Genomic DNA, 10,862 nt, shown 5'->3' on the forward strand with positions numbered 1-10,862 from the left:
CCGCCGCTCTCTTCCACGCCAACCGGTCACAATGCACATAGGTTAGTCCAGGTGATCAGATATTGAAATAGAGGATTAGAGCAAGATAAGACTCATTACTTTCTATTTTACATTGTCTCAGACAATGAAAAAAGGACTATTGATTTATCGTTTGACTATCAAATAATGAATAAAGCAGTAGATTCGATAGCTTTTTAAGTAAATACGTTCGAATATTAGTTAATAGTTTTTTTATTCTATGAGGTATCTAGTAAATTTGCTATGTTCATCATTATTTAAAATTATAATGTACAAGAAATATAAAAACTAAGTAACTGAAAACAAAGAAGGAAATCGCTTAAATTTTCTGTGCTTTAGATCTTTCAATTGTCATTTTGATTCTCTTCCGTTTAATATATCGATCCGGTTGCTATTAACGCGGTCAGGAAGTATCCTGCAAATAACAGGAAATGAGAACAACGTGCGTTTGAGAACTTCTTCCAATTTTGCTGATTATTTAGACTCCGTTACGATTCGTGTAATCCATGCGACGTATCTCGATAAGCGACTCTTATGCAACTTGTGTATGTTAATTATTCGATGCCGTGTTCGATCGACATTGTAACAGTGCACTACTCTGTTGCAATATCTGCCTCATAATGCGCCACCGTGTCGCCGAGGTTATCATATCTCTCCCACTTTACATAACTGATTAATATAATATAATGGTAAATCAGAGACGGATGTTGCTTTTTGCAACTTTATTACGAGTGCCTATAATTTTTGCTTTTGCAATTAATTGCCGACTGTACATATAATCGAAGCATATACAAATACTTATTTGAATTTAATCTCGATTTTATAACGAGGAGTTAATCGCAAAATTAATTGCAAATTGTATTTATCGGTCAAACAAGTTGACATGCTATTATTATTTTATAGTCACAATAAAATTTATTATTTTTAGAGCATTTACAACAATTCAATAAGGGAACATCTTGTTACATAGCAAGTACGTTTTGTTTTATATGATATTACGTTTTGTACGATATATTTTTAATCAGATAAATGTAGATTTTATATATATACATTCATATTTGAAAAAAGTGTAACATTTTTTCTATGGAAATTGAATGCTTAAATTTTGAAGTTTAGCTCGTAACATTATCGATATTCTTCGAATACATCATCTATGCGATATTTCACATTCTCCATCATCCGTTGTTATCGCCGGAAATTAGGGCGTCAGCTATAATTTTGTTTTCTGAAAGAAAAGACCACTGTGTCGTTTCTTGCCTCAACATTCTCAAGGCCTGGTATCTCGGATATAGTAACATGCAACTAACGATCGGGCGGGACCTAAAAGAGACTATTGTCCCGAAACCATAAGGCCAACCTATAGCGGTCTCTTGAAATAGATCTCTATTGCTGTACAGTCATTTGACAATGACCAGTAATTCTGGAACAAAAAGCATTATAACATAAAACATACCATAATAGAACATAACTCGAAACAATTATTGTCAAATACAAAATTTTCAAAATCAATTTCCGGTTTTGGTACAATATATCCTGAAATAGTCTTAATTTAATGAAAATCGTTGTATATTTTGTAGTTTGTCAATAGTTAATCTATAACATTCACATTGTCTGATATCGTACTGTAATTTCTTAAAAGATTAATCGACATTGAGGATTTTTAATTAATAGCGCTAATTTATGTATCTGCAGTCTTAATTATATCGTTCTTTGAATTGTAAAAAAGGTTTTATTAATTTACTAGACTGCTCAATATAACAATATGTTCTTTATATAGCAATAATCTACGTCAGTTATTTAATGTTAGTATATCTTACATTAATAGATACAGTTCAGTTTTTTCATTTTAATGCTATAACAATATTTAAATTTATTATATGATACAAAGACTACGTTCTTATATTCACTACCAGTGCTGAAAATCTATAATGTATGTAATATATATTATGTGCAGATTTTCAGCATTAACAATGAATAGTCGGAACGCAGCGCGTTTTAATCAATTCCGGATAATCCATGAGACAATATCTGGAACCTGACATATGTTTTTTAAACGATTATTTTGCGTCGATAATAACCGCTCTAGATAATCAAGTTTTTCAATGAATTAATTTGTTTGCATAATTTTTTTTCTTTATTCGGTAAATTGTTCATATAGCATCGAGAATACAGAATACTAAATTGTGTACACGTGGCTAATTATGATTGTGCGTCATACAAGATGGTACGATAACGCTGCGATGATGTTACCATAAAATTATACACTTGCGTTTCCAGATTATTCTACAACATACTTGTGACGTATTAATTGATATTGAAATTAGAAATTGCTGACTTAACGAAACGTTTAAGCAAATCATTTCAGGTGTAATCAAATTGTTATGAATTTTCTAGTCACTGTTATTTTTTTTAAGACTTATTACTTACACAAAAAGTGTATTGCGTTACGATTCGCGCAAAATAACACCTGGCAATATTACACGAAGAACAGGCAACAATAGAATAGCAAAAATCACTGCAAAAAGTGTCTTCCCTCAAGCTAGATGTGTAACGCAATGTCTTATGTTGACGTGTAGTCATTGAAAGTAAACGAGTGAACTTGGCAGCGTGGAGAAGTGGTAGCACAGAACTGTGCCAGTCTGCTGCCCACATCGAGCAGACGGCTGGCCAAGATTCTTCAAAAATTCAGCCAACAGTACAACATGCACTTACGTTGACGTTTACCTTCTTTTTGGAGCACGTTCAATTTGACTTAGCGTATATCGAAATAGCATGGATTCGATTTAAAAATATACAGCTAATACTCACGAACTTCTTATCACACTGGAATGTATGTGTAACATTTAATACCAAGTGTAATTAATTTGTTTCCAGTATAGTTCCATTAATTTATTCTTAAGCTGGATATTAATCGTTAATAATTTAATTTGTTGTTTACTTGGAATGTTGCGGAGATAATTCCAACGTGTCATACCAATAAGTTTCGAAGAAATCGACGCGACCCGGAGGTACTTTGAACTCGTGCAAATTTGCGCGCGGACATTCGGCAGGACGTACAAACAACTGTAACAACATTGTTACATAAAGCGTCTCGAATTCGTGCATCATATATGCACTACTGACGTATCGCGCGCGAATCGTATTATGAGCACGTACGAGCATTCGGAGATGCGAGAAGAGTTATAGAGTAGACGAAAATATCGGACATATACATTAGCTCTCAGCTATTTTAAATATAGTAAGTATTGGATAAAAATTTCCGTGAAGTAACCACGTCGCATTATGGACCGGCGATAACTTTGATACATAAAAATATCTGATATTTCTTATGTCGGAGGGCAAAACGACGTCGGCAGAAATTTTTGTCGATAGTCAGCTAAACAGTATAATGTTATTAACATAATTGACTCGATTTACAAAAACGTAGAATAATTCTTTTTGACAAATAAGAATTTAGAGATACAGCAATTAAGCAGATATTATTAAATTTGCTGATTTTATCGTAAAGTTGAAACACTTCTATTTTGTAGCAGAGAGAAGCCGAGATAAAAGATTGATAGATACATAAATAGCCTGATGATTTATATATATTGCAAGATAATGGGCTAGTAACGACATCGATCGTGACGCTTAATAACTTAGATATCTAATTATCGACAGTTATATTTGACGATATTAGTAGTTTTGTTGAAGCGCTGCTATAAATCGAAGAGGTCTCCCATGAAGATTTCATGTTCGAGTCTCGGCGATAAAAAATGCGAAAAGACCTGTTTATTCTTATTGATTTCATCTACAATCCGTGTACTATCAATTTATCATACATTCTCGCGTCCGTTAGTCCGCGTAGACAAGAGCGAGTTGTGTATGCAGAGAATAGAACAAAAGAGACGAGGCGACCATTTATCTTGGCTCGCGCATGAAATTAAGCCCTTCAAATATCTTAGCGTGCGATAATAATAACAGGAGCCTTTTTATTTTTAAAGTTGTTAACATGAACGAAATCTGTCACCGAACTCACATCATCGTTATCACGCTAAAGAAAGTTCGCGTGGAATTAAAGCTTTTCGCGAAACCGGATGCGCATTTTTGCTGACTGCCGACTGAACAGGATAAACTTAAACACTCAGAAAATATTAAAATATCATCGTCCGTTTAATTTCTACGGTGAAGTTAAACGGACTGTAATCTCATAATTATTTCACGAATTAACAACTTAGAAAAAACATTATTAAAAATTTCATTCTATATCTCACACATTTTTCTATTTTAAAATATGTGACGCGATGTTTAATCTTTTATCGAAGAAGGTTTATTAATAAGGCATTTTATCGCAAGGAAAGAATATAAATGTGATATTAGAAACTTTCTTAGCTGCTCTGGCTATATTAGTCAGAAATTATTAATCTGGAATAATTAAGATAATCAAGCTAGCATTGCAAATCTAGAAATATCAGATAAATGATGGCTGCGTATTGTAAATGAGGAAAAAGTACATATGTCCATGACTTGACGTAGTCGGGACGGCTTAAGCGTTTGTGTGCTGCATGTCATTCGCGTATATCGTAATGTAACTTTAATCGTTGACCCTGTAACGTCATGAAGAGACTGGCCTATATTTTTCGCAACGTAAGCTTCCTCATTGTCGACATTATCACCCTCGTTCTTTTCGCTCATATAGGCTTTGTTGGACCAGTGGTCGCCTAAGCGCCGCGCACACACACACAAACACACACACACACAATACGACCTGTATCATTTATTTGCGGACCATTTTCTTCGACATAAAAGAGCAGAATCTCGAGGTCGGTTCTGGGCGGGTGCTCAAGGGCTGGGAATCCGGGGAACGGGGGAGGACTGATGGCACCGGGATGCCCCATCACGGACGCAAACACTTGCCCTGTCGTGATTGCGCGGCCGCGTCTCATTTATTATTCACCTGGCTTCCAGCGTCGCGTACGCGACCACCTACCATCTGGTTCCAACCTAATGCGCTGGAGGCTACCTGCCTCTTTCTCACTCGGCGGTCTAAGAACATTTTTACATCGACGGATATTCTTGACCGACAGTTATTATTTTCTCCTTTTCATATTAAAAAGGTTATAACGATTATTAATAATGAACAGTTATTTAATTTAATAATTAAATAAGTTAGACAAATAATTATTATTTATAATCAGTTAATAAAGAAATTAATATTAATAATGAAAGATAAAATGAAATATAGACGAAATGTTGATAAACATTGCCGATAATGATTGATGATTTATCGTTGATGATTGACATAGAGAACAAAATTCGCATTTATTTCTTATTGTATGAAAAGAATTTTTTCAATTTCCATCTATTATACAATCAGTAGTTTCAAGTATAATTTCTTTCTCGATGATAATTATTAATTGCTCAATTAATGAATATAAAAATATACATGTTAAACAGAAGATTTATTTATTTTGAAATTTGTATGTATTTTCTGAAGTATTTGTCGTACACTTTTGTTTTACATTTGTACTTTTCGAGTTAAAGGAATTCAACCCAACAAAATGTTTAATGAATATCTTCTTCTATCTCCCCCGTCCATTTCACTCTCTTCATTTGATTGAACGAAACTGACTTGGGTTTGAATCGTATGTGTTGCAGTTGCAGTGGAAGCACGACTACCACCGTGGCAAATAACGTGGCACTCTCACCTCCGGATTCTGGAAGGATATCAAACACGGAGGCGCAAGTAGATCAGGACGGCGTGGCGGCCCTTCACAGGATCCTTTGCGCCGAGAGCTTCGCCGAGAAGGAGCGCCGACTATCGGAGATGATCCTGCAGCTGCAGTTGCTTAGGGAACGTCTCGTACAACAGCAGGATCAATCGAAGGTAGGCAATTTTCTAATGCATGGCTGAGCAAGACATAGCTGAATTATATTTGTAAATATATCGAACTATTATTATAATGCTAGGTGCGCTAAATATCTTAAATATAAAAGTTGCAACGTATTAAATTATAAATGATTGAAAATTTATTAATTAATCTGCGTGAATTAAGGTGCAGAAGAATGTAAATAAACAACAGAATATTATACAGAAATTCAAATTTCAAAACCTGAGACAACGGATATATACGAAAAGAACGATTTTGCTGAAACATCCAAACATTTAGCTTAGATACAGATCTGAAAATAATTTTGTTCAACTATCAAAATAATTATGTAGGACGCTCAAACTAATTGTTAGAATGTCCAAACTTTTTGCAGCATTATTTTTCATGCTTGAAATTCCTATTTTAATAGTCCATTTAAATTATTTTTAGATCTATACCTAACTAAATTTTTGGATACTTCAGCAAAATCATTTTTTCCGTATAATATTTCGAGTTACTGCGGAATGCGTTTAAAGTAGGAAATAGGAGATTCGAATAATCGAATTTGTTGATATATTATGGTGAATAATTACATTACAAGGTAATAATTATTTTACAAGGTTTAGTACAAGAATTAGAAAAATATAAATACTTTCTAACCCCCAAAAAAGAATTCTGCCATTTAGTGGTTCCGTGTTAATATATCAGATGGTTTTCCATTTATATACTCAAGAAGATAGATACTTAATCAAATAAAGGAATTTCGTATAACCATAAAGTGTTAGATTTAGGATTGCGATTCTCTCAATGCTAGAAGAATGTCTTGCATGTACTGACATGTACGCGTATTACGATAGCACGTAAATGACAAACTTTTTCTAATAAATAAGGGTGCCGCTAGTATCTTGTATATCCTCTTATTGCAAAAGGCAATTCGAGTTATTATAATAGAATTTTTTCTATAAAGGAATTTATTTTTGATCATAGCTCATGTGTCCTCATTTTTATAGATGAATACGTGTTATAAATACACGCGCCTGATTCATGCAAAATTTTTTGCTTAGAGAAAATGCTAAGAGGAATTCTTCGCTTATCGGAATATTTTTTTTGGGATGAGATAATTTTCAATGCTGAGCCCGAATTTACTATCGAAATATTTCTATTAGGTCAGGTTTTTAAAATAAAAGAAAAGTATTTTTACAACATATAGTGAAATCTTATTTGAAATATTGAATGTTCAATTTTTGTTTGTTATATGACTTTTTACATGATCGGTTTTACGTATCAAAGTCCAGCAGTAATCATCTAGAATATTTTCGTTTTAATATCCTAAATGACGTTTCTCAATTATCATCTAATGAAAATATTTGCCTTTCTCAACACTTGTTGCCCTCAAATTATTTGTAAAGAAATGTTGTATTATAAAAATTGACATATTATATACACATGTTAAAATAACATACTATAAAATTCAATGTAATGGAAATTTTGGCGGCAGATTTAAACTCGTCGCACTAAAGTACATTGCAAAAGTTTCCTTTTCTTACGCTAAAAATTATTCAAAATTTGTGAATTAATGTAATGAAAGCACAGCGTAACAGTTACATAATTTGATTGACTTGTCCAATTACGTCACATCATGCGGAATATCGTTTACGATTAATAGAGGAAAAAATAGAATGCGTGCCGCGTGGCCGTGACGAAATAGAGAACGACGGATCAAGCTGTGTCTCAATATAAATCGGCCAGCCAGTGCATGTTGATTGACGAGGGAAAGTGCATCGATTACCGCGGAATCATAATTACGCGGTTGAATCGCGGTCGTGCTGGTATATCGCAGACAGCGATAGAAAAATGAGAAACCCGAGTTTCCACGACGCGATGACCGGTATGCCGTTACGGCCAGCTTAGTATGTTTCCGTTTTAAAAAGACACCGCGCGATAAAGCGAAGCATTCTCGCGACTCCGGCGACTCGTCCGGCGAGGATTGTAAGAATAATTCATAATGTCCGCGCGCGCGCGCGCGCGCGGTTATGCCTCTCTGCAAACAACATAAAAATTCTACGCGCGTTCCTTCCCGCGCCATCGGAATGTTAAGCCGTATTCTTCTGCTTAAAAGCATCTCCGCGATGTTCCTGACAATAACGTCAAGACCTCTCTCTGTGATATTACCGTACTAATAGCGGCGAGTCCGTTGCACCTCCGCGAGTAACAGTACACCTTTGATGCGCCTGCATCACGCCAGGCTGCAATCCGCGAGCGCGCCGCGTCGGGCGCGAACGTTCGGGGCACAATGAGATCTCATTGAAATCGCTCTGGCCTGCGTATCGGATTCGATAACCGCATCGAGATTAGTATCACCTTCCGTCTCACGGCGATGACTCGATGCTTCGCGTGGCCTCAAAAAGCGCGGGTCATCGCGTGGCTGCGGCGAAACGCAACCACGCCGCCGCCGCCGCCGCCGCCGCATCGCTCGCGCTCGAAGGAATCGCGAGAGACCGGAGGAACCTGTCTGCCCGCAAAAATGCGAGCGCGTGCAGATAATGCCCGACGTGTATTACCGTTATTATGCCAGTCATTTACGTGCTGTGGAAACGATGTTTCTTCCCCGATGTCCCGCTAAATTTGCCCGCCGGCGAAATTCTATACGAATGCATTCGCGTAAATATCCGTCATGTGCGCGCGGCAGGTAGAGACCGATGTGCCTGCGAACATTAATATTCTGAATTCGGGAGAGTGGTAACAACGTCCGTTGTGCCGTAAACAACATCTTGAGATATCCCAGAGACCTGCGAACGGTCGATTATGATCCGCAAGGTGGAACGTGACGGACAAGTCGCTGACACATTTTCAATCATATATCGATTTATATTTAATTATATGTATATGCCTGTAAGAAGAGAGAAACGCACGCAAAAAAAAGTGTCTCACAGGGATGTTTGATTTTTTAAAGCGCCTGCATTTTTAGATTTGCAATCGCATATACGAATATCAACAATTCTTTTTACAAAATTTAGTTTATTCAAAATTCAAAAATTAATAATATATATAAGCGAAAATTTTACTTTTTATGTTAACAAATTACTCTGTAAATGGAGCGTAACAAGTAAATTTTTAATTATAATTTAGCTCTCCGTATTTACAAAAAATAGTGAAGTGGTATACGTTCATTAATATACTTCATTTATTTAAAAGAGAAATTATTTTTTACGAAAGCCTGGAATCTGTCGACATCCCGCGTTTGCATTTGAGAAATCTACAACCAATAACGCGAGATTATTTCCATAACACTTGCGAGAACGGCTCACGTGCAAGAACGCCGGCTAATGTCGTTAGATAATGAAACCCGGGAGAAAGGGAGAGAGAGGCTGGAATCGGGAGTTGTTACGATCGTCTGCAATTGCACTAATAATTGAAATCCGCAGTCGGAGAGACGCGTAACTACCGGCAATAACGTTTTAACGATTCGAGAGAGGAAAGATAAGGAAAGTGCCAATCTGTGCAACAAAAATGAGTTTTCCATGTCTCGGCGTTTCCTGTCAGAGTCGTATTTTAATAATCGCGTGACGAGTTGTCCCAGCCTGATCGGTTCGACTTAAGAACATCGAAAATCCAGAAAAATTGTTCGAAGTCGACCTGCAAGTTTTCCCATTCAATGATTAATTGACGCGTCCGACAAACCGGTCGTACGGTAACTGAAATGTCAGTTACGCTGAGTAAAAGCTATCTGATTCGCGCTGGAAAATCTCCAACGGGCGAGAGATCGACGTGGAACTTCTTCGGATGAGATCCTCCAGGGTAGAGAATGCTCTGTCGTCCGCCATTTCATCGGCGCGGAGAGAAAACGCGTTTGTCGGCGGCGTTTGCGCGCCGGGCGCACCTCGAGTTTAGCCGACGTTAAAGCGGAAATGCAACGACGGCACCGCCGTCGAAAGGGAGGGGGTTGGGGGTGACAGGGGAAGAAGAGAAGCGCAGAGAAAGCTGGGGGCGGCGGAGGGAAAGGCGGGAGAGATTAGGAGCGGGCGTACGAGCTACGAGGTAGATAGAAGCGCGCGAGAAAGAGGTAGGTGGAGTAAAAAGGCGACGAGAGAGATAGAGCGAGAGACGAGAAAACGTAGGAGGAAGGCGGTAGTCTCGATGTTCTCCTCCTCTTGGATCGCGGAGGGCGTATAGTAATGTTCGAGTTGGCAGACTCGGGGTCGAGTGGGGGTCTCTCCCTCCGTCTATCTGTCTCTCTCTCTCTCTCTCCCTTTCTCTCTTCTCGTCCTCTCCTCCCGAAGTGTCTCTCTCTCTCTCTCTCCTCCGTTATACCTTTCCACCTGTTATGCGACGCCGTGCCATGCTGCGTTGGCACAGGTGTGCGCGACCGCGTAGCCAGCGACAAGGCCCGCACGCTCTCCTCGATCTCCTCGGTCTCTAGTCTCCCACCTCTCCGACCTTTCTCTTCCACCTTTCCGTATCTCGTGTATCTGTTTCGCTCTTTCTCTCTTTCTCTCTTTCTTCCTCTTTATTCCATGCACCACCGGCTCGATTCCTGTCTTTCCCGGCGAACGAGCAGACCGATCGCGCGTGGGCGGCGAGGATCGCGTTCCCCTCTACCCCGGGGCGCTTTCATGATCCTACCTATACGTTCGGCTGCACCTGCAGTAGAACTGTCACGCCCAGTAGCTCGATCACAGCCGACCTGCTGCACCGTAGACTTTCTCCCCAAGTCATATTCTTCTATGCCAATAAGGCGTCGCGTCGTTTCAACGACGGAAAATCGTACTTTCATACATATCACGCATACGTATATGAACGCTTTTGCTCACCATCAGGCAGATTTTTATGCAGTAAGAATGACAATATGAAATATATACCGTGTCCGAGGGAAAATCCAGTCGTAAACAAACACTCAGCAGTTCAAAAGGTTTTCATTTCGCCTGGTCAAAGATGTTTGAGTACACTCAGGCAGTACAGTCTCTTTGCGAACGAAATTTAACCCCTCCCCCCCCC

At 38.2% G+C, this 10,862-nt stretch overlaps 1 protein-coding gene across 4 annotated transcripts in view; it reads left to right on the top strand.

The window, feature by feature from the left end:
* The window catches only part of Sox102F (transcription factor Sox102F), a 196,315-nt gene that overhangs the window by 153,751 nt on the left and 31,702 nt on the right, over positions 1 to 10,862 (top strand). For all 4 annotated transcript variants that reach the window (XM_018506625.1, XM_018506623.1, XM_018506624.1 and 1 more), the window contains one exon: positions 5,656 to 5,884. In XM_018506625.1, coding sequence (XP_018362127.1) covers positions 5,825 to 5,884 — 60 coding nt within the window. In that variant the 5' untranslated portion in view covers positions 5,656 to 5,824. The remainder of the gene's footprint in view (positions 1 to 5,655; positions 5,885 to 10,862) is intronic.

This window comes from Trachymyrmex cornetzi, unplaced genomic scaffold, assembly GCF_001594075.2.
Source record: "Trachymyrmex cornetzi isolate Tcor2-1 unplaced genomic scaffold, Tcor1.1 scaffold227, whole genome shotgun sequence".
Taxonomy (NCBI): domain Eukaryota; kingdom Metazoa; phylum Arthropoda; class Insecta; order Hymenoptera; family Formicidae; genus Trachymyrmex; species Trachymyrmex cornetzi.